The sequence below is a fragment of the Aricia agestis genome, chromosome 19 (genome assembly GCF_905147365.1).
Source record: "Aricia agestis chromosome 19, ilAriAges1.1, whole genome shotgun sequence".
Taxonomy (NCBI): Eukaryota; Metazoa; Arthropoda; class Insecta; order Lepidoptera; family Lycaenidae; genus Aricia; species Aricia agestis.
The window spans coordinates 8,252,250-8,273,669 of NC_056424.1; the positions used below are offsets into that span (position 1 = coordinate 8,252,250).

At 40.5% G+C, this 21,420-nt stretch overlaps 1 protein-coding gene across 2 annotated transcripts in view; it reads right to left on the reverse strand.

Annotated features, from left to right (window-relative positions):
- Positions 1-657: 657 nt before the first annotated feature.
- Positions 658-21,420, reverse strand: part of LOC121736341 — a 47,819-nt gene continuing 27,056 nt past the window's right edge. Inside the window, exons 2-21 of one of the 2 annotated variants that reach the window (XM_042127461.1) lie at positions 19,144-19,791; positions 15,630-15,812; positions 13,845-13,996; positions 12,356-12,463; positions 11,863-12,029; positions 11,487-11,584; positions 10,877-11,045; positions 10,345-10,454; positions 9,632-9,839; positions 9,005-9,180; positions 8,600-8,763; positions 7,932-8,060; positions 6,347-6,528; positions 5,122-5,700; positions 4,843-4,954; positions 4,260-4,392; positions 3,661-3,815; positions 2,525-3,405; positions 2,082-2,357; positions 658-1,759 (exon numbers count right to left, since the gene is read on the reverse strand). In XM_042127461.1, the coding sequence (XP_041983395.1) occupies positions 2,087-2,357; positions 2,525-3,405; positions 3,661-3,815; positions 4,260-4,392; positions 4,843-4,954; positions 5,122-5,700; positions 6,347-6,528; positions 7,932-8,060; positions 8,600-8,763; positions 9,005-9,180; positions 9,632-9,839; positions 10,345-10,454; positions 10,877-11,045; positions 11,487-11,584; positions 11,863-12,029; positions 12,356-12,463; positions 13,845-13,996; positions 15,630-15,812; positions 19,144-19,791 (4,625 nt within the window). In that variant the 3' untranslated portion in view covers positions 658-1,759; positions 2,082-2,086. Of the gene's footprint in view, positions 1,760-2,081; positions 2,358-2,524; positions 3,406-3,660; positions 3,816-4,259; positions 4,393-4,842; positions 4,955-5,121; positions 5,701-6,346; positions 6,529-7,931; positions 8,061-8,599; positions 8,764-9,004; positions 9,181-9,631; positions 9,840-10,344; positions 10,455-10,876; positions 11,046-11,486; positions 11,585-11,862; positions 12,030-12,355; positions 12,464-13,844; positions 13,997-15,447; positions 15,520-15,629; positions 15,813-19,143; positions 19,792-21,420 lie in introns of those variants that run through there. The other variant, XM_042127462.1, reaches the window with a different exon arrangement.

Sequence of the window (21,420 nt, forward strand, 5' to 3'; positions counted from 1 at the left end):
CGTGAATCTGACGTTTCGCAATTACAAACGTCAGTTCTAATTAAGTGAAGTGTCGCTGCAGTGTGGTCTCGCCTTTAAAAATGTAAATTTAAAAGTTGAAACATTGTTTTTATCTTTACAGATTGCTATTTATGATGATATTATATCTGCCCTTACAGAAACTCAATGTTTGAGCAAATTTTTTGCTAAATTTTATCCGCATTTTGATATTTGAGCATTCGATGTAGATTTACATATTACGATACAAGTTTTAAATCATAAAGTCATTTTCAGAATAATATTTTTTTGGTATGAAAATATATGTATAATATGAGGAGCTGGCGAACAGAACCAGATTAGTCCACGAGAAAAAAACTATGTCCTTGTCCATGAATCATAGGAGTAGACATAATAATATATTAAAATTCCCTCAATGTTACTTTTGTGCTTTTCATTTAATTTTTTTACCAATCAATAATTATAATTGATTGGTTAAAAAAATTATTATTAGCGTTACTTATCGGCTAGGATTACCTTGTGTTTTTTATTTTTAATTATTAACTCAAGTATGCCTTTCAAAAGTATATGAAACGTAGGATGTAACAAAAAAGTGATAATACTTTTGGGCTTGAACATGTCCTCTGAGACTTCACCGTTAAAGGAGCATCACTGAAAGAGTAAGTTTTGTATGGACAAATTCATAACCTTGGAGCGTTTCTTATAGAAACATGGGAGTCAAAAGGAACTGTACATCTTGTACACATATTATTTATCCACACTACATTAGGAGCCTAACATTGATATGCGTTTCTTCAAGGAATAGTCTGAGCAATATGTTTGTCACGTTGCCGATACAGAAAATGTATTTTAAATGTACGTAATATGTTAAAAAATTTATAGTAAATGCTTTGTTGTTGTTGTGCTAAAGTGATGTTTTGGCAAGATATTGTATGGGAGTCAGGATTTTTGTGTTGAAGTTACAAACTTATTCCGTAACGAAAATACGACTTTAGTCTTCGACAAATACGCACTCTTACATACAATTTGTAACCACGAATTAAATACAAATAATTTAGAATATCCTAAACGTTTTCTAACATAGCGATCCTAACTTTGGCCAGTGACAAAACTATAAAAATAATACAATCCTTAACACAACCACTGTTAATATCATAAGACAAGCATCATATTAACCTTAGTCAAACATCCACGACATCTATACATAGTATAATTTGGAATTTTGTAGCAGCCTATGTTAACATACATCTGTTAGGGTCAGCTCACAACGAGGCGCAATGCGGCGCCACTTTGAAAATAGAACATCGTCTAGCCTTCGATGAAACGTGTACCTTTTGTGTCGTAAATAAAGTTCAATTTTGAATAACCTTAAAACTGAGCATCGCAACACATCTCGTTATGAACTGACACTCACTCACGTCTAAAACCTCGATTACACTGAGATTTAACCATTGATATAGAATAAAAAAACTAGAATACAAATCGTTCAACGAATCACTTATCTTAGTAAGCCCTTATACATGAGGTTAATTTTCAAAGTACACTTAATACGACGACGTGATTCTATAACTATTCTAGGTTATTGTATATCAATGACAGATAGGACCGAAATACGACTATGGATACGTTGGTCTTGGCGGGCCACCGCGGCGGGCGCCTCCGATACTGTCGCACGGCCCGGTCAGTCAGACAGCTCCGGCACAACGCACTGAGTTTCAACTATACACTCTACCGTGGTTCCGGTCGCGGAGTATCGGGTGACCTGAAAAGATGATATAGATCTTATTTCTAACTATCTTTATTCATAAAAATAAATAGTTGTAAAAAGAAATATTATTATAAAAGATTTTAACATAGAATTTGACCAATAAAATGATTTATATATTTTTACAATATAATGATTTATATTTTCATGGTGTACACTGTACAGTGTTAGTTTAGTTCTCATACTCGGGTCGGTTACGCAATTTTTGTTGCCCAGCTAGCTATGTGTTTATGACAGTAACTGGCCTCACGTGTGAGAGTTATCGTTCCCTACTGTTTTGTATTTTGATGGTGTACACAGAATATAGTGTAGTACTTACTCGGTTCAGCTGGGCGGTAGCGCGTGCAGCATTGGCCCGTACGCGGCGAGCGCGCAGTACGCCGCGAGCAGCGAAGCGGGCGACTGCGCGGCGAGCGCGGGGGAGGGGCTGGGGGCGGGACATCGCGCGTGCGCCGCCAGCGCCGCGGCGCAGTATAAATCCGCCGCGGTACAAGGTGACGCCCACTCCGCACCCGGCTCCCGGACTAGCGGGTTGCGCGCACCCCCGCCCGCCGAGCTCAGCGAGCAGAAGTTCAGCGCGCGGGAACCACCGAATCTAATTAAATAGATTAAATGCGAATGTAACGTCAATAAAAAAGTCAGGTGAAAGAAGATTACATTTTTAATTAACTGAAAACTCTAAAAAATCAAATACTGAAATAAATAAGGTGCTACATGATTAAAAATTGTTTTCCGGTAAATCAAATATTAAACAGTACTCACTTGTCAACAACAACGACTGGTCCGTTCTTGTATTCCATTTGGCACCCGGCGACGAATTCTATTAACGCGAAAGAGTCTTTATACGGTGCTATCAGTCTATCTAATGCCTCATCTCTCTCACTATCACTTGTCGCCTGCCGCACCGCCTTAACAAACTCGTTATCGTCCGGGTTTCCGGCACTATAGTTCGTGGTATCACCGTTCAACCAGCCACTACACTTTATAAACTTAACACTTAACTGATAATCGTCTTGTAACGAATGAACACTAACGTTGGTAACTTCGATAATCCTATCGGAAGGTACGTCGGGGACGGTGGACACCTTCTCGAAGATGTAGCATGGTCTTCGGAGCTCCGCCTCCTGTTCTACAGTCAGCGAAGGTTCTATGGGCGGAGGGGGCGGGGCCGTGTCGGGCGGGGAGCCGGCCGTCCTCGACCCCCACTCGGGAAACTTGAATTTCGTTGGGGAACTCAGTTTGAAGTTCTTTAAGGACATTTTTGAAGGGCTTCTAGGTGATTTAGGACCGTTCTTCTTCTCCGAAAACGACGAGAAGAGATCTCCGTTGGCTATCGACTTGCGCGCCGACAGATCTCTGTTACTTAGGTTCTCCAATCTCAGTTCCGTTCGGTCGAATCGATATGATTCATCTGTATCGTTGATAGGGGAGCCATTTTCAGGTATGAGCCTCTCGTCGTCTGCGCACTCGCTGCCTTCCTGCCGCCTGTAGCCATTCGTCTCGGGTTCCGCGGGGGACTCAACATTAGGTTTGCCCTCAGACCTTCTGTACGCAACGTACGTGTCTTTGGAAACGAAACTCGCTCTGAAGTTCGCCACAAACAGTTCCTTTTCATCTTCCGTTGGCCAAAACACGTCGCATTCCTGAAATAAAAGACATTTTTATATAAATACACATTTTCAAAATTTTGAACCACGGAAAACATCAAGAAACAGTGTACAGTTTACAGTTGTAGATTAAATAGTTATTTGTTTCAAGACATGTCTATACTCTATAGCAAAATATTTTAAATATAATATATTATTATATTTTGTGTCACGTGAATTTATGCTACACCAAGTCTTGTAACGTGAAGTCTTGTACAAGAAGTCGCATCACACGGAGTCACGAGCACTCACCGGATGTGCGGGATCAGCCAGCAGCAACACGAGCTGCGCCGTGTGGTCCCACAGTAGCCGCCACAGCTCGGGCGCGCCGCCGGGGTGCTGCGCCACCGCGTATTCCCGCACGCGCCGCCGACCGCACACCCATGACGCGTTTATGTATTCGCTGCCTGCATTAGTAAATTACATGTAAAAAAGTCTACGAATATAATAATTAATAAAAACTAAGGAAACGTAACTCTCATACTTCAACCGTTTTGAATTTGGTTCCTTTTCGCACATACTAATATTATATGGCAATAACAACGAAACACTAACACTCACGAAATAAAGCCGTTGACAGTACATTATTTTTATTATTCGTAGTAAAAATTACATAAACTTATTGCTTAATGGATGTTTTATAAGATTTTTAATACATTTTTAATACTCCTTAAGATGTTTCAATTCAAAAACTTGATCAATTCAAAAACGATGAAAAGCTATTCATCACTTGCCCACATAAAACTAGGATGAAGAATTATGACAGACATTGTAATTTCACGGCTGTACATGGTTTTAGTGTAAAAATTAGAATACGTTGTTGATGATCACCTAGTCAAGAACAAACGTACCTTCAACGCCAGGTTTAGGTACGAGCATGACCCTTGCGGAGTCTGACGGCAGCAGACCACCGGGACGGTTCTTCTCTGCGTTATGCGGCGCGCGCGCACATACCGACGCCTCGGCGCATGATCGACGGATAAGCTATAAAATAGAAAAGTTTATTTATTGTATTACGTTTATTTCGATTTTAGACTTAAGAGCTCCCACACATAACTGCGAATTCGCATAGCATCGCAAAGATCTGCGACAAAAAACATAATAAAAATGACATTACGATGCGATACGAATTCGCTGTTTTGTGTGGGAGCCTTTTAACTGTCCAATATAAATAACATTCTTGTTATTATACCCACATCATACATGCATCAGTCAGTTAAACATAATATTATTATTTATTACTGTTTATACTGTAATGTCTAAGAATAATAAAACAATGTGAGCTAGATTTGCCAACAAACTGTTCTATAGTTTGGCAGACACAACAACTTTTTAATCTAGCTGTAACTGTATATTTTGTTTTTGAACGAAACCTTTTTTCATTTTCCATTTCATTTCAGCTTAATGTCATACCCATTTCATAAAGAAACTTACTTGATACTGTTTCTCCAGCAAATTAACGGGTGGCGGTCCTTGATATACTGTATGCCTGGTCGATAGAGAACGCATTCTTTCCAACAGAGCATAGTTTTCAACTCTATTTACCCTGTAAATATATATATACGCATATTAGATATGTAGACTATTATTATTCATCGTAACATGCAAAATTAATGATTAATTCTATTTGGCTCCAGCTTCCATATTGTTTTCTTTAGAATTAGGTGCCAAGTTAACTTCTGTATGTTACAACGCTGTTAAAGATATATTTACCTTCTCATTTCCTCTTTCTCTTGCTCACTCATGTTGTTGTACGCTTGCATTCTCTTGTTATACGTATCAGTACTTCGTGGGGCCAAATCGTACACTCCTTCGCTCTCGTCTCCATTAACCAATCCGTCCTTTTCTGGTTCCGTATCCGCGGTCGATTTGGGTTCATCGTTTTCATCTGTTTTTATGGACACCTGACTGCCATTTTCAACTACCTCCCTCTCGCTCAACTCCGTCGATTTAACACTGGACATATCTTCGACGCCGTTTGTCAAGTCGTTGACGCTCTTATGCTTGATAGGATTAAGGTCCATAACCGCTAGCTCCTCATCGGATATAGGTTCTAGGAGCTTCGCGAGATATTCCCGCGCTTTCGAGAACTCGACTTCGGTGTTGCCGGATCTTACGTATTCTAGTAGAGCGTCATGTACGAATACATATTGCTCCTCCGTCTGTACCAAGTGGTTTCGCTGAGTCCGCGCTCGACATAGGAACCCGAGCGGTGATAGTGTCCCTGTCAGTTTCAGTTGGTTCAATTGTGCGTCTATGACTATGTATGTTCCAGTTCGGCCGACACCAGCGCTGCAAGACATAGCAGAAATAAATCTTATTTCTAATCGTCATAACCAGAGATCGGAATTAGGTGTGTGAAAATACCTAAAGTTTGCAGCGGGACATAATATCGAGCTGTTACAACCACTTAAGTTAAACCGGTTTTGGACTTTACCGGTTCAGTTTTGTATTTTTTTTTAACATGTTCCTTACCTTTGAAACACCGAACTATAAACATTTACAAGCTGCTTAAACAGTTCTAAATTAATTTTTTAGTCTCAATTTTTCTTTGTCGGCCAAACACAGAATTTTACATGTCTGCAAAATGCTAATGTGGTTTTAATCTTTTTATCGGTGTGTGTAATCGGTGATTCAAAGGTAAGGAACATGTTAAAAAAAATACAAAACTGAACCGGTCAAATCCAAAACCGGTTTAACTTAAGTGGTTGTAACAGCTCCATATTATGTCCCGCTGCAAACTTTAGGTATTTTCACACACCCAATTCCGATCTCTGGTCATAACTCATAAATTAATGTTATGCATTTTAGACTTTTGGTAACAAAGAACTTAATGAAATGTAAGCATATTTTGTCTACGTCTTCGTACTCCATGAGCGTGCTTGCGTGCGCGAGTGTGCTCGTATGTGTGTGTGTGTGTGTGTGCGTGTTAGCTCACCTGCAGTGCACCAGCAGCGTGCCGGGGTGTGCAGCGGCGCGCACGAAGGGCAGCACGGCGAGCGGGTGTCGCGGCGTGCCGTGGTCCGGCCACACTGTGTAGTGGTACTGCGTGATATGCCGCCCCGTGCTGTTGCTGCTGTCGCTGCCGGCGGAGCCCGTGTCGCTTGTTGTCTCGCCTGACTGTTGACGAGTATTTTAAACATGATGGCCGCATTGGAACGTCATATGGCACTGTATGCCATAACTGAGTAGTTGCGACAACGTCATAAATAGCAATAAATCATAATGATTTCTTAGGTTTACGAGAGTATCACTCATTATATTGCAAGGTTCAGACACTTACGGATTCTGTCGCGGAGCACTTTTATTCATCCCGACGTTTCGGCTACTTTACAGCGGCCGTGATCACGGGTGGACTGAGGTGACAGGCGTCCAATTTATTGAAGTTCTTCAACTACCCGAAGATTCATCAATTTTTGTTTGCGTTCCGATCTACGCAGAACGAACTTACAGTGTCATGAAGCCGAGGTTTCCTAGATTTGTGTTTTAGTTTATTTATCACTAGATACCAACTAGATGGCAGCATCCAACCATCTTCGCGGTTAAAATTAGGGTGTTTTTAATTTCAATGGCCTCGCGTATCATTCTTGGACGGTATCTTGCTTCTTTTGCCAGTACTTGTGGCTTATCAAATCTTATGTAATGGCGAGGTTGATCCAGTGTGTGTTCACAAATTGCGGACTTGGTGTTCCTATGGTGTTTGACATCTGCAATGTGTTCCTTGATGCGGGTTTTTTATGGCCCTTTTGGTTTGCCCTATATAAGAGAGGCCCACATTTGATAAGCCACAAGTACTGGCAAAAGAAGCAAGATACCGTCCAAGAATGATACGCGAGGCCATTGAAATTAAAAACACCCTAATTTTAACCGCGAAGATGGTTGGGTGCTGCCATCTAGTTGGGATCCAGTGATAAATAAACTAAAACACAAATCTAGGAAACCTCTGCTTCATGACACTGTAAGTTCGTTCTGCGTAGATCGGAGCGCAAACAAAAATTGATGAATCTTCGGGTAGTTGAAGAACTTCAATAAATTGGACGCCTGTCACCTCAATCCACCCGTGACCACGGCCGCTGTAAAGTAGCCGAAACGTCGGGATGACTAAAAGTGCTCCGCGACAGAATCCGTAAGTGTTTGAACCTTGCAATATAATGAGCAATAAATCATGTTCGTTTTGAAGTATTACAGCATCAATGGCTTGTATTGTCCAACTTACGACCCCTGTGGCTCAGTTGGTGGGCTGTTGGTAGCCCAAGCCGGGGGTCGTGGGTTCGAATCCCGCCGACGGAACAAAAAGGTTTAAAAGTTCCTAGGTCATGGATGTGTATTAAATATTTGTATCATATAATAAAAAACTTAAATATATGTATAGTATAAAAGTATTAAATATATTTCCGTTCCGTCAACCTTCTGGCACCCGTAACATAAGTCCTTCAGGTACTTAGCACGGGGCCAGACTGACATGGTTGTTAAGTGTCCATATATATTATTATTATTATATTAATTGTATTGGCGCTACTTACGTGCGTGGCGCGCAGATGACGTACGGTGTACGCAGCGCGTACGTCCTCGTATAGTAGTGTCACGTGGACGCCGCCGAACTGCGCGGAACTGCCACGTCCGCCAGCCGGCCAGTACATGTCGCATTTGCGCTGCAAATTGTATTGTATTATTGCTCCACTTCTAATATACTTATTTACACAGATGTTGTGTTTATTTGCTACTTTGGAAATGTAATTTGACAAACAAGGTTAGCAATGTATTTTAATTTCTAATGTTTGCGTAATAAGTGTTGACTAGGACGGAAATGTTTAACTCTTTTGTAATAGCGAGTTGTATGTAGTAAAGTTAGTAGTAGCATTGTATAGTTACATTAGTATATCAAATTATTTCACATCACGTGTAGCGTATTTTTCGTATTATATAAAAATGTAAGAAATTTATTGTTTCTATTGTTACATCCTACGATTATTGCGTTAAATTCTACCAGCATATGCATAACTTTTTGTTAATTGGTTTGCTGCTACTTTAGGTAATCGTGTCTACTAGCGTAAGTTTATGCTCAACACGTCTTGTCAGTAGCACGCACACACTACGACCGTTTGTATAATACCTCATATGTGACTGTGTGCTCTGTATCACTGTGTGAGTGTTGTGTGTTCCTGTCTCTACATAGATGGGGTTGCCTTACTCGTCCTCTCTCCACCAAATTGGTGATCATGACTAGAGTGTGGACTCGGTGTTGCCAGATCATTCGCCAGAAGGCGTCCAGGGTGGCAGGCGTGGGTCCCTGTGTTGCTATGTACCGTCGCCTCCATACTGCCCATTCTAGTTTGATTTGCCGTGGCACGCCATCTATAACAATAAAACATTATTATAACCAAACATGGTACTGTATTCAAGGTTTTTTTAAATCAGCGTAGAAAATAGGCTCGCTAAAACTTTCAACTTAAAATTATTTACACACGAATCAATGTCTTCATTGAAATAATTAAATAGCTTAGGTGCTATGGACATAAATATAACACGCAAAAAACTCTACTGTTACTTTTTAGCTTTACTGTAGTTAAGCCAAACATAAAACCTGCAAACTCACTTATATCAACATAGACGTCATCCAACTCGGAATCATCGTCACTCTGCTCGCTGTCAGTATCCTCAGGTAATTGATCTTCAGACTCCACGATTCCAGAAAATTCGATGTTGAGAAACGCTGACTCGATACCCTCAGTAAGATTGGGGGGTGGCTTCGCAGCCTTTACTGAAGGTTGCCTGTTGACAAAGAAGTTTTGGTAAATAAAACATAAAAAAATAATACTAAAGGTATGTAAATGTATAAAACAAAGACATTCAGCACAAACCTTTTTTATTCTTATCTGTTAAGCTAACTAACTTTGACAAACTTTTTAACGTATTATAGAGGGATATAAGACATGTTTGCGCCATGAAACCCGCGTTGTTACTGAACGCTGAGCATGTCAAGACACGCACGGCCGCGCGCGTCTGTCGCGCGTCTCGGAAACGGTGCCATACATTTTCATACACTGACTATTGTCGTGAGCGACCGACGACAGTCGTAGGACGCGCGCGGCCGCGATTGATCGCGATGCACGAAATTGTATCTTTAGGAAGTCATTCTAAATTTAAAAAAGGTGATTGTCTACCCTTCCGCAATATGTAGATACAACGGAACCCTAAAGTGCTACAATACGAGTAGTACTACCTCTCCGCGTGATGTATCTTGCGTCGCTCCTGTCGTCGCTCCAGGCGTCGTTCTATGCGTCTCGCGGCCGTCGCGTCGAGCGCTGGTCGGATGCCGTCTATGAAGTTGGCGTTAACGTAGTCGCAGCCCGCGCCACCGCCGCCCCGCCCCGCGCACCCCGCTGCGCCGCACCGACCGCCCGATGATACGCACACGCGCGAGTGGTCGTCTGAAAATAAACATCATTTATTTAGTTTTATTTAACTCTTTTTTGTGCACAAGAAAAATACATAAAGATTTTATAAGACAATTTAGACAATTAACACGGAAAGACGACACAACGGAACTGCTTATTTCTAGAAGAAATCTCTTACAGCAGCCCTACGAAGAGATACAATGTAAAAGACAGCAGGTAGGACGTGCACAATCAATAGTTATTAACTAAAACTATCATTTTCATATTTCATTGTAATCGTTATTGAGATCTGTGCTACAGTATCTGATTAGACTATACTATGACTCTCTAACTATATTACTATCTGATTGACAAGAATCTAGAACAACTACGCTAAAAGTCAGTCATAAATAAGTTAGTTGTATAAACTGTGTTGATCATCATCACTACTAAGATACTGGCATAGGCCACTTGCGCCAGTCTCAAGTCTGGACTCTGGGTATATTATAGCAAATATGCTCGCATTCTTGATTTTTTACGATTTCAGTGTTTTACTTACATGCAGTAATGTTTAAATATCGGTTCTTCAGTCTATTTTCCGGTCGATAGCTGTGATGACTAGTGTGCGCCAGCGCCGCGGACTTCGCAACCACTATTTCGTACTCCTTACTATAATAGAAATTTCCTTATAAATTACAACATAACGTTGCCATCATAAAAATTTATAACACAATATTTAATGACATCCGCTTTATTTTTTTATTTATTTAAGCTGAAATCGAAAGTAAAACACTACATCATGAAGTGTATCAGCAACTGTTCGTCACATACGTAAATTCGGACATGACTTATAGTTGCTTGTCTCTATTAAGGTGATCGCACATTTATCAGCAACGTGCGAGCCGCAAGCGCCGCATGTTAATATTATTTGTATAAAATAATATTAATATATAAATAAATAAAACTGCGGCGCGTACGTTGCTGACAAATGTGCGATCACCTTTAATCGCCCATGTATAAATTGCTATCTCGCTTACACCGTTGAGGAAAAAATATCCTCCAATCCTTCAAAATTCAAATCACTTATTTACCTAAATCCGATATCCCCGTCAGCGTGCAACGCCGACACGTGCGCGGGGAAGTCGCGCGCGCGCACCAGCGGCTGGTGGGGGCCGGCCATGCGCGGGGGCCGCCCCGGCGCCGCCTCCGCGGCCACCCCCGGCGACGCGGTCACGTTGCGGGCGGGCGAACTGCGGCTCACTGGAAGTAAAATGTTGATTAAAGTTTTTTATCGCTTGAGCATAAAGCGTAGAAATAAATTAAAGTGATACCAAACAAATTCCATACAGAAATGGTGCCATACTTGAGCACTTTAATTAAAAATGTAGCAGCTACGAAGACCCTTGTTCCCCGCATTTTGTATCAACTCTTTATATTTTGTATCAACGGGATACCTTAGTGTGTAGTAAAAATTTGCAACTTTTGGGTTGAACTGATATTTGGCTAGAGCTAAAAAGTTCGTCATACAGTTATCACTGTTATAAAAGCGAGTCTTTTTTTATCACACATCTTAGATAACTCTATGTATATTGTATAGGTATTTACTGTCTATTACTGGTACAGCAACTGCTTTTCGTAGAAGATTTATAATTTAGCTAAGTGGATTTGAAAGTATTTCTTTATCTAGTAATAATAAATTACCAGGCTTTTTGTTAAGAGGAGCTCGCGCAGCCCTCTCGCCGCCTTCTTCCAAATAGTTATAAGCTGCACTCAAACACTTGCTAAGGCGAGACCTGCACCTGGAAAAATATTATGAGGTTAAAATATTTCAATAAAATAAGATCAAATTACGTAATAGGATTACAAGATAGAGTGTAGAATACAACATTTCATTGACGTCCGCAAGTACGCACTGCGTACACGTTTACGTGCGTGCGTATACGTTTCTATAATGCAGCAGCGGGCGCTAACGGCAGCTAGTACACTCAGCAGCACAGCTGCGAGCAGCGCGCCCCACACCTGTCCCGCTCTCGCAGTGGCGTTTGTGTACACATTTGCGTGCGTGCGTATACGTTACCTCCAATACAGCAGCGCGGCGCTAACGGCGGCTAGTACAGTCAGCAGCACAGCGGCGAGCAGTGCGCCCCACAGCTGTCCCGCTCTCGCAGTGGCGTACTGCCCGCCCCCCGCCGCGGCCGGCGACATCGCTTCCGACCGTACCAGACACTGCTCGCTTGATACCTCCTGACAATTGGATTTCAGTATAAGTAAAATAAAAGTACATATAAATTAGAAGATAGTCAAGTAGCGTGGGAGAAGCGATAATATTCAATATTAAAATGAATATAACAAAAATTAATAATCTAATTTCTAACACATCTTCATAATGAAATGCAGTCGAATTAAAGTTATGAAATAAATTTTAAAGTAGTTTCTATATGGTGGATTCTTACGACCAATTCAATATTCTGTTGGAGTTTTTAAATTTCAACAGGAAATATGTTAAGATTTCACTTTTACAAATATGAGCATAACGTGCGATACTGAATTTGGCGATTTTTATGTCTCACCTCCGGTCTAGATTCCTTTCCGTCGATGAGCTTATTGGGATAAACGACAGACTTCGTCGCGGCCAACACTTTCACTTCGTACCGCGTCTGATTCCACAAGTCCACAGTCTGAAAAATAACAAATAACTAGATGACCTGGTGAACTTCATTTAACTTACCTCCTAACATAAGCCTTCTCTGGGCTTCTACGAATGTTTCAAGAGTAAAATTAGCCAAATCTGCTCAATTTTTCTCTAGTTTTAGCGAGACTCTAAATTAAAGATTCATTTTGATTTAAAAAGGTATGGAATTCATAAACTTTGGGCAAGTTTCTAATGCTAAATACTAAATAGCAAAGGAGTCCGAAAACTACAAGGGTACAGAAAAAAAACGCAAATTATTTAGACTTAAATGTCAAATTTAAACGACGTTTATGTCAAATCCCATTTTTGTTTTTCGGAACTTGGCTAACAACAGTGGTTTTAATATTACAAGTAATTTCTTCCTTGAGTTGAATTTAATTTAAACAATATAGAGTTATAGATGGTTAACTAACAATTAATTATTATTATTGATAATCGTTATTACTTACTGATACTAAATAATAATTATGAATAATTAGTTTGAAATCAATGAACAAATATGTGTTTTCACTGTAATAATTATAATTTATACCGTCTTCAATGGGACCATTTATATACGGTTTTTAAATAGGACTATGTCAATAACAATTTGTATACAGGGTGTAACAAACTAAGTGATAACACTTTAGAGTGTGTATGTGTCCCTTGTAGAGAGTTCACTGTGAAAGTAGCAGCACTGAAAGACCAATTTTTTTCTCACTTTTGTATGGGCAAGCGCCCCAGCGTCATGAGTTTCCCCATACACACCCTAAAGTATTATCATTTATCACTTAGTTTTGTTACACCTATATATATAGAATTCATAGCGTTTCTCGGTTTGACTTATGATATAGTTTGATACTAATATTATACTCTTTTTTTTTATACGGGCAAAAGGCCCACCACACATTCCCACCACTGCAACTCCTGTGTCGCCAGGATCAACAGTGGTAACCAACCACGAAAACCCTTTGATATGATCTCAGGGATGCCCGAGGGACAAGCTAAATCTGTCTTGGGACCCGCAACGAAATTAATCAGAAGAAATGTAGGAGGAGTAGGAGATATCCAATTTCCCTCCCCAAGCAAAGCGGGAGACAGCCAAATTGTAATGACATTGATGTCCGAACAAAGGGGGAAGCGCCACGGGAAAAAAATTTTTGTTATACTTTATACAATATGCCTACTAACTACTAATATTATACTCGTAAATTTGTTCTTCACGCCCAGACCGCTCAACCGATTTTGCTGAAAGGTGTGGAGATACTTTGAGTCCCGGCAACGGTACTGCTCCCGCGCGATAAACGATTTAAACGATTTTGGCGCAACGGCCTTGCGGGCATAAACTATGTAGTACTAACATATAAAAAAAGGTTTAACTGTTATACCTGACTGATGGTGGTTTCAATCTCGTTCTTGTTGGTCGCCAGCGTCATTCGGAAGTGCGGCTGCTGTTCCGGCAGCTTCCTCAGCGTCACCACGTACGTGTCCAGCGAGTTGTTGTACTCGAGCGGCTGGCGCCATTGGATGTATAAGATACCTAAAATAAGTGGTATATAATATTATACCGTATACGCGTGGTAAAAAAAAGCCTATTTTAAATTGGAGGCTGCACTGAGAGACATATTCGGAGGTGGCTGATAAGGGACATTTATTGCAAAGCTTCGTACATTTTCTGTCCGTGCGTTTGAAGGCACGATTTATATTTTTACTGTAACGGATGCCAGCGTCACTGGATTCTGACGCTTCTTCGCATGGCATCAATGTAAGCATGATTCAATCAAATCCACCATTTAGTATTCATTATTTACAACGTCAAATATGGGCAATTAAAGACGAATAATATACTCCTTTAGAAGTTCGTGACCTGTACATCATTGGCCAATGTAGTCAGGCAACATAAGTATTTATTTTAGAAAGGTACAAAAATTAATAGCCCTTATTGCTTATGAGCGTCAACGATACTATATTGTAAGCTTTCAAAAATACTTATTGTAACTTACATTCAAGTACTATCAAGATAACATGTACTTAGTGTATAAAATTGCACCAACAATAACCTCCTCCTTTTTTTTTCGTTTAGACAAAGAGGGTAAAACTTAGTAGCAATGTCACGTTTTCTTTGTGCTCATAGCTCGTAAAGTTGTGTAACATTATCTCTACTTTTACAATCAAGCTTAAGTTTCTTTGTTTTATTGCTCTAATCGTGAGGACGTTTGAGGACAAGCCTTTGTGTATAATCGTGATCATCACTTCTAAACCATATTTTAATCTGGCAAATACTATCGGGGAAATTATTCCATAAGCTGATGGCGGACCTTCGTAATTTGGGTGAGTTACCTTTGCCCAGCCGACATTATTATTCACTAAAGTTAATCTGACGATTAATAAGTAAAGTCTGTCATCTGCTTATGAATCAACTTCCCCGATGGTATTACCAGAAAGATCATTGTATCTGGTGTAACATACCACGTAGGTATGTAAAATTGTAAAATACTCTATAATAATGTAAGGCTTCTGCGGGTTAGATTTTAAAATGATGCTTTCAAGTTTCAACATACAACTTCACATAGGCCTCGTAGAGTAGCATTTTTTTTTATGATAGAAGGGGGCAAACGAGCAAACGGGTCACCTGATGGAAAGCAATTACTTCCGTCGCCCATGGAGACTCGCAGCATCAGAAGAGCTGCAGGTGCGTTTCCGGCCTTTTAAGAGGGAATAGGGTAATAGGGGAGGGTAGGGATGGGAAGGGAAGGGAATAGGGGAGGATAGGGAAGGGAATTGGGCCTCCGGTAAACTCACTCACTCGGCGAAACACAGCGCAAGCGCTGTTTCACGCCGGTTTTCTGTGAGAACGTGGTATTTCTCCGGTCGAGCCGGCCCATTCGTGCCGAAGCATGGCTCTCCCACGTATCAAATTATGCTCTTTCTCTCTCGTAATTCGTAAACTCGAGACGCCAGACAAAGAAAAAGAGCATTACGTCTCCTCACTTTTAGGGTCAGTTTCGCACGTCAGGTTCAGTATGATCGGCGCTGAAGGTGGTTTCACATCGGTCAGCACGTACAGGGGTCGGACAGGCGTCCGACCCCCTGTACGTGCCGACCGACGTTGCAGCAGGTCGGACGACTTCACACCGTTGGACATAAGGGAACATAACACTACGTCTCCTCACCTTTAGGGTCAGTTTCGCACGTCAGATTCAGTATGATCGGCGCTGAAGGTGGTTTCACATCTGTCAGCACGTACAAAGGCTCGGACGCCTGGCCCAGACGTTGCAGCAGGTCAGACGACTTCACGCCGTTTAGCGAGATGTTGTAGAACGCCCGCACCCATACTTTGTATGGCGTGAATGATTCTGAAAGTAGAGACATTCTATAGCCACCATTCACCAGATTCAGAGCTACGCAGAGAGCCGTAAGTACCTCGAAAGACTATGGACCAGCCAAAATTTTTTCGCTTTCGCTTCGTTATAGAATCGCCGATGAAAACGTATGGAATTGACATAAGCGTTTGTTAATATGACGTTGACGTTCGACTCGTCTTATGTCAATTCCATACATTTTGATCGGCGATTCTATAACGAAGCGAAAACGTCAAAGTTTCGGCTAAACGGCCTGATTACACCTACCGAGTAAGTCGCCGAGAACATCCATAATAAACGTACGGAGTGCTCGGCCGAGAGCACTGTCTCGCCAATCTACGTCCAAAATAATAAAAACTAGATCCTACGTCTAGTTTTTATTATTTTGAACGTAATCAGAATTAAGATCCTCAGGCTATACCTACTACTATAATAAATAGATAAAACTACACAAAAGATAAGATAAATAACAAGGGGCTTAAAATAGAAAAGGTGAGTGCCCTAATAATAACGTTGACCTAACTCAACGCAGAAATAGAAACGTAAACTCTATTAGTGCTATCTAGAAGTTTGCCCACTATATTTTCCCAAGGTTAAATGAGGTGTTCAACGTTTAATAAAACCACTATAATTAATCTTAGATACTTATATTATAAAGTGGAAGAGTTTGTTTGTTTGTTTGAACGTGCTAATCTCAGGAAATACTGGTTCGATTTGAAAAACTATTTCAGTGTTAGATAGCCCATTTATCGAGGAAGGCTATAGGCTATATTTTATCATGCTAAGACTAATAGGAGCGAAGAAATAGAGGTAAATGTGGAAAAACGGGGGAAATGATTTAAAAGGGCTTATCTCACGAACTATACTGGATCAATTTTTCTGTTATTTGGCACATATAAGAAGTAGACCACGTGAAGGATAATAGGCTATTTTTTGTGGACTAATTTGTCTGTGAAATAACTTATTTACGCGGGCGAAGCCGCGCGGGACGTCTAGTTATTATTATAAATGCGAATGCGTGTGTCTGTTTCCTGTTCTCGCCCAAACCGCTGAACAGATTTTCCTGAAATTTAGAATACTTATGTATAATACTTTGAGTCCCGAAAAAGGACATAAGATCCTTTTTTTATCCCGAAAATGTACGGTTCTCGCGCGATAAACGAATTTTGGCGCAACGGAGTTGCGGGCGTCATTTGTAATATGGAATGGCAACTTACTTGCGATCTATTGTTTCGATCCATCGTTTATGTTGGCTTTTTGATGTTCTTTTATTTACTACCTAAGAAACTACTGCAGTTCATATACGATCGGTCGAAACGACCTATCGCCAAGAAGTGGGAGTTAGCGTTGTGTATTTTGACAGAAAAAACATAAAACATAACAATAATATTTAACGATTTCCTCAAGATATTATGTTTTTATACGCATTGTATACACAAGTTAGATAATTATATGTAAATATCTGTTATGTTGTGTACATTCAAATTTCGAATCTGGTTGTATTAGCGTGAAGGTTAATAAACTCGGTGGAATATGTTAATTTGTGTTTTTATTTCATTCATTAGCAGATCGTAAAATACGAGTTTATAAATCTTTTAGTATTGTGCTATTCTCGGTGGCTTTTAGTTGGACAGATTTTTTATTTTATTTTATTAGACACATTAGTCAATAAAGAAATACTACGTACATACCGTACATAGTAGTAGTAATTGTTATAACGCCTCCGTGGTCTAGTGGTTAGAGCGTCGCTCTCGACTCCGGAGGTCGTGGATTCGAATCCCGCGTTGGAAACATGTTATTTCCAAGTTTGGTTAGGACAATGCAGGCTGATCACCTGATTGTCTGACAAGTAAGATGATCCATGCGTCGGATGGGCATGTAAAAAAGTCGGTCCTGCGCCTGATCTCTCGCCAGTCGTGTCGGTCTTCCGTCCCACTGGGTTATGAGAGTAAAAGGAATAGAGAGGGCTCTTGTGTACTGCGCACACACTTGGGCACTATAAAATTACTCCTGCGTACCTGGCCTGGTTTCAATGTAACCGACCACCGTCACCGAAACCGGTGTGGGGAGTATTAATTGTTATAAGTATCAGGACGACATTTAAAGGTTTAACTATTAATTATGCCACTGGTTTCGAAGTCTTATATTTTAAACAAGAGATGTATAAGTACATATTTGTTTATAATATCCAGTTTTCTAGCTACTGAAGAAATGATATCCATGAAATTTTGTTTGGTCTTGAATCTTGATTGATGTTTATTAGTTTTTAAATAAATATTCCACTAAATTACTGCTAAATCAATTTGGCACTGGATACTAAAATTATATTATGTATTTTATAAAAATAACAGGACAAGTAATAATTTTTCGGTCAAAAATGTAATTATCATTTTTTACTGTTACTCTAATGTGGCATATTATATTCTAAAAAAATCGGCCAAGTGCGAGTCGGACTCGCACACGAAGGGTTCCGTACCGTTATAGAGAAAAAATTGTCCAAAAGTTGTGATTTTGTATCGGAGCCCCCCTTAAATTTTAATTTTATTTTAATTTTATTATTAAATATTAAAGTACACATAAAATTGAGGATTCTGTGAAAATTTCAACTGCCTACCTGTTGTCATTATTGATATCGAGCAAAAAAGGCCAAATAAATCACGTATGTTGTATTAATATCATTAAATACTAATTTTATTTTGTTTTCAGTATTTGTTGCTATAACGGCAACAGATATGTAACACAATCTGTGAAAAATTCAGAAGTCTAGCTATAGCGGTTCTTGAGATACAGCCTGAAGACAGACAGACGGACAGACAGATGGTCAGACAACGAAGTTTTAGTAATAGGGTCCCGTTTTTACCCTTTGGGTACGGAACCCTAAAAAATTAACAAGCACCAGTTTTCGTTCCTAATCTATGCGAATCCGTTAATTCGGATGTGATAAAACTTGAAAAACTTGTCGGTTGACGTTTGTATATATTTACTACTAGCCAGTAGCCACGCTCTTATAAGCCTCCGTGGTCTAGTGGCTTAGAAGTTAGAGCGTGGTTTGGAGGCCGTGGGTTCGATTCCCAAATCGAACCCACGACCTCCAAGAAAAAAAAATGTTAGCTCCAAATTTTCCAGCAGCGAGCGTGCTAATAATGATGATAGGTGATATTTCATTATAGCTATAGCTAAGAACACTCGATCATGTCACCTTTCAAACGAAACAAACTAGATAAAAATCTGTCCACCCTTATGGAAATATAGACATACAGATTCATAACTTATAAAAACCCCCTTTTGGTGGGCGGTTAAAAAAAATCAAAACAATACTACTTACTTAGATTCTTCAGCCTGAAGCTGACCACTTTAGTCAGCACCCCAGAAGTGTTGAGGAGCGTGAGATTCTTCGTCGCATTCATACCGTCCTGCACTCCCAAGTCGCTTCGGAAGACGTTAGTCGCTTTAATCTCGCTGGGGGTTGGAGGTTGGGTTCTTTCTGTGGTCTTCGTCATAGACATTCCCTCCTCATAGTACAGGACATAGGCTACTTGGGATATATCCAGCGTCGGAGGAAGTGATGCGTCAGATTTCTTTACCACTTCTTTAGGAAACTCGAACGGTTGATGCGTCTCTGACTTCTCATGTTTGGCATCCGTCCCGTTGTCCTGCCGTCTCTTTCTGTGCCTATGGGATCTTCCATCTCTCTTGCTCCTGTAGGACTCGTTGGTGAGGATATACGCTTCGGTATCGTACTGGTTGTAATTGTCATTTTTAAAGTTCTCTGGGGCGATGCGGTCGTATATGACGTCATTTGCTGGCTCGTCGCTTTGGGGTTCCTTGGTTTTGAGAGTATAGTCTTCAGGGTTGGACCTCTCGGTTTGAGGAACTACGTCACTCCTGACGATGTGCGTCGGCGGGGCCCACGACAGGTGGATCTCGTCGGCCGTGACGCTGTTCGCTGAGAGGTTCTGTGGCGCGGACGGAACTGGAAGAGAAGAAAAAAAAAGTTATTTGATGTATTCTAAAAAACATTGCATAATATTATACCATAGCTAAATAGCCGAGTTACGGTTACCCTGGAAACCGAATATGATTTGTTCACAGTTCGACATAATATTCAATATAATGATTGCGTGTCTGACTACAGGAGGCAGGAACACATGCTCACCCTCTAAACAAGCTCAACTCTAAGGCCTCTTACACACTGCGACTTTTAACAGCGATGCAGTTGCGCGTTTTTGAAACGCGCGATAGCATCGCGACCCCAGCAATTATTGTATCGATGCTGTCGCGCCGCACGCATTAGTATCGATACAGTTGCACGTTAGCACCGATACACACGCGCGACACCATATATTTTTGCATTGATTTTGCTTCTGCATCGCTACTGTATCGCGACTGTATCGATGCTTAAGGTAGCGCAAGTGTGTAAAGATGGACCATTTGCGACTGCATCGATGCTGCGTCGCGGCAGCATCCGATGATAAAAGTCGCAGTGTGTAAGGGGCCTAACATATAACTTTAGCACTGCCAATTCCCATCTATCAAATGTGATATCAAAACTTTAAGGGTTTCACATATTCATAACCACGAAACCAGGCAAAGAGCCTAATTTCCCTATAACAAGGTCTTCACAATGCGGAGGACGTCGTAGAAACCCTTCCTGTAACTTTATTTACATGAGGCGCCCTTTTATCTACAATTCTACGATATCTATGAACGTGGCATCGATTTCTTATTCTGGTGAATTTAAATGGGTATTGAGATGTTTACTTTTTGTATAGGAAAGATAGAGATCTTTTTCAAAGCTGCATCCTTCACTTCAGCGGAAAGTTTGTTAGTTCTTCCCGCACGAAGTACTGATTTTGTTAGGCTAATGCCCGTTTTCACCAACAACACCTAAAATTTAGGTGTCCCTTAAGCCAATATAAGGGGCACCCAACGTCAGTTTTGTTTCAATAATTTAGGGGATGAATTGTCAACCCCGTAACTCTTAGGTGACGTATATCACTACATAGAATAACACGAAGTCGCTTTTTCTGTCCACATGTCCCTTTGTTCCCTTTAATTGCGGTTTTCTTTAATAGATAGAGTGATTAAAGAGGAAGGCTTGTGATAAATATAAAGATATTTATGGGAGTTCGCTATTTTACAAGTAAAATATCAGACGGCCATTCGATAACAGATTCATTGTCAAGGCAACCGTCATCTAACGTCGTCGTCGTTGCCACATACGTCACCTAAGTATTACGGGGTCGTCAATTCATCCCCTAAATTATAAGGGTCACCTAATGGTTTGGCGGATGAATCGCATAATAGGTTGTTTTAATCAAAATATACGTCACCTAAGTTTTACGGGCTTGTCAATTCATCCCCTAAATTATAATGGTTTAGGTGTTACTTAAACTTCGGTGAAAACAAAACTTGCTTTAGGTGCCCCTTATATTCGCTTAAGGGACACCTAAATTTGAGGTGTCGTTGGTGAAAACGGGCATAAGACCCAGTTTCATCAAGCAATGTTAAGTAAATAATGGCTTGTTAAATCAGTTAATGGCCTGTTAGAGCTATCGAGCGTTCCACCATGCCCTAATGGCATGTTACACGGTGTTAAATT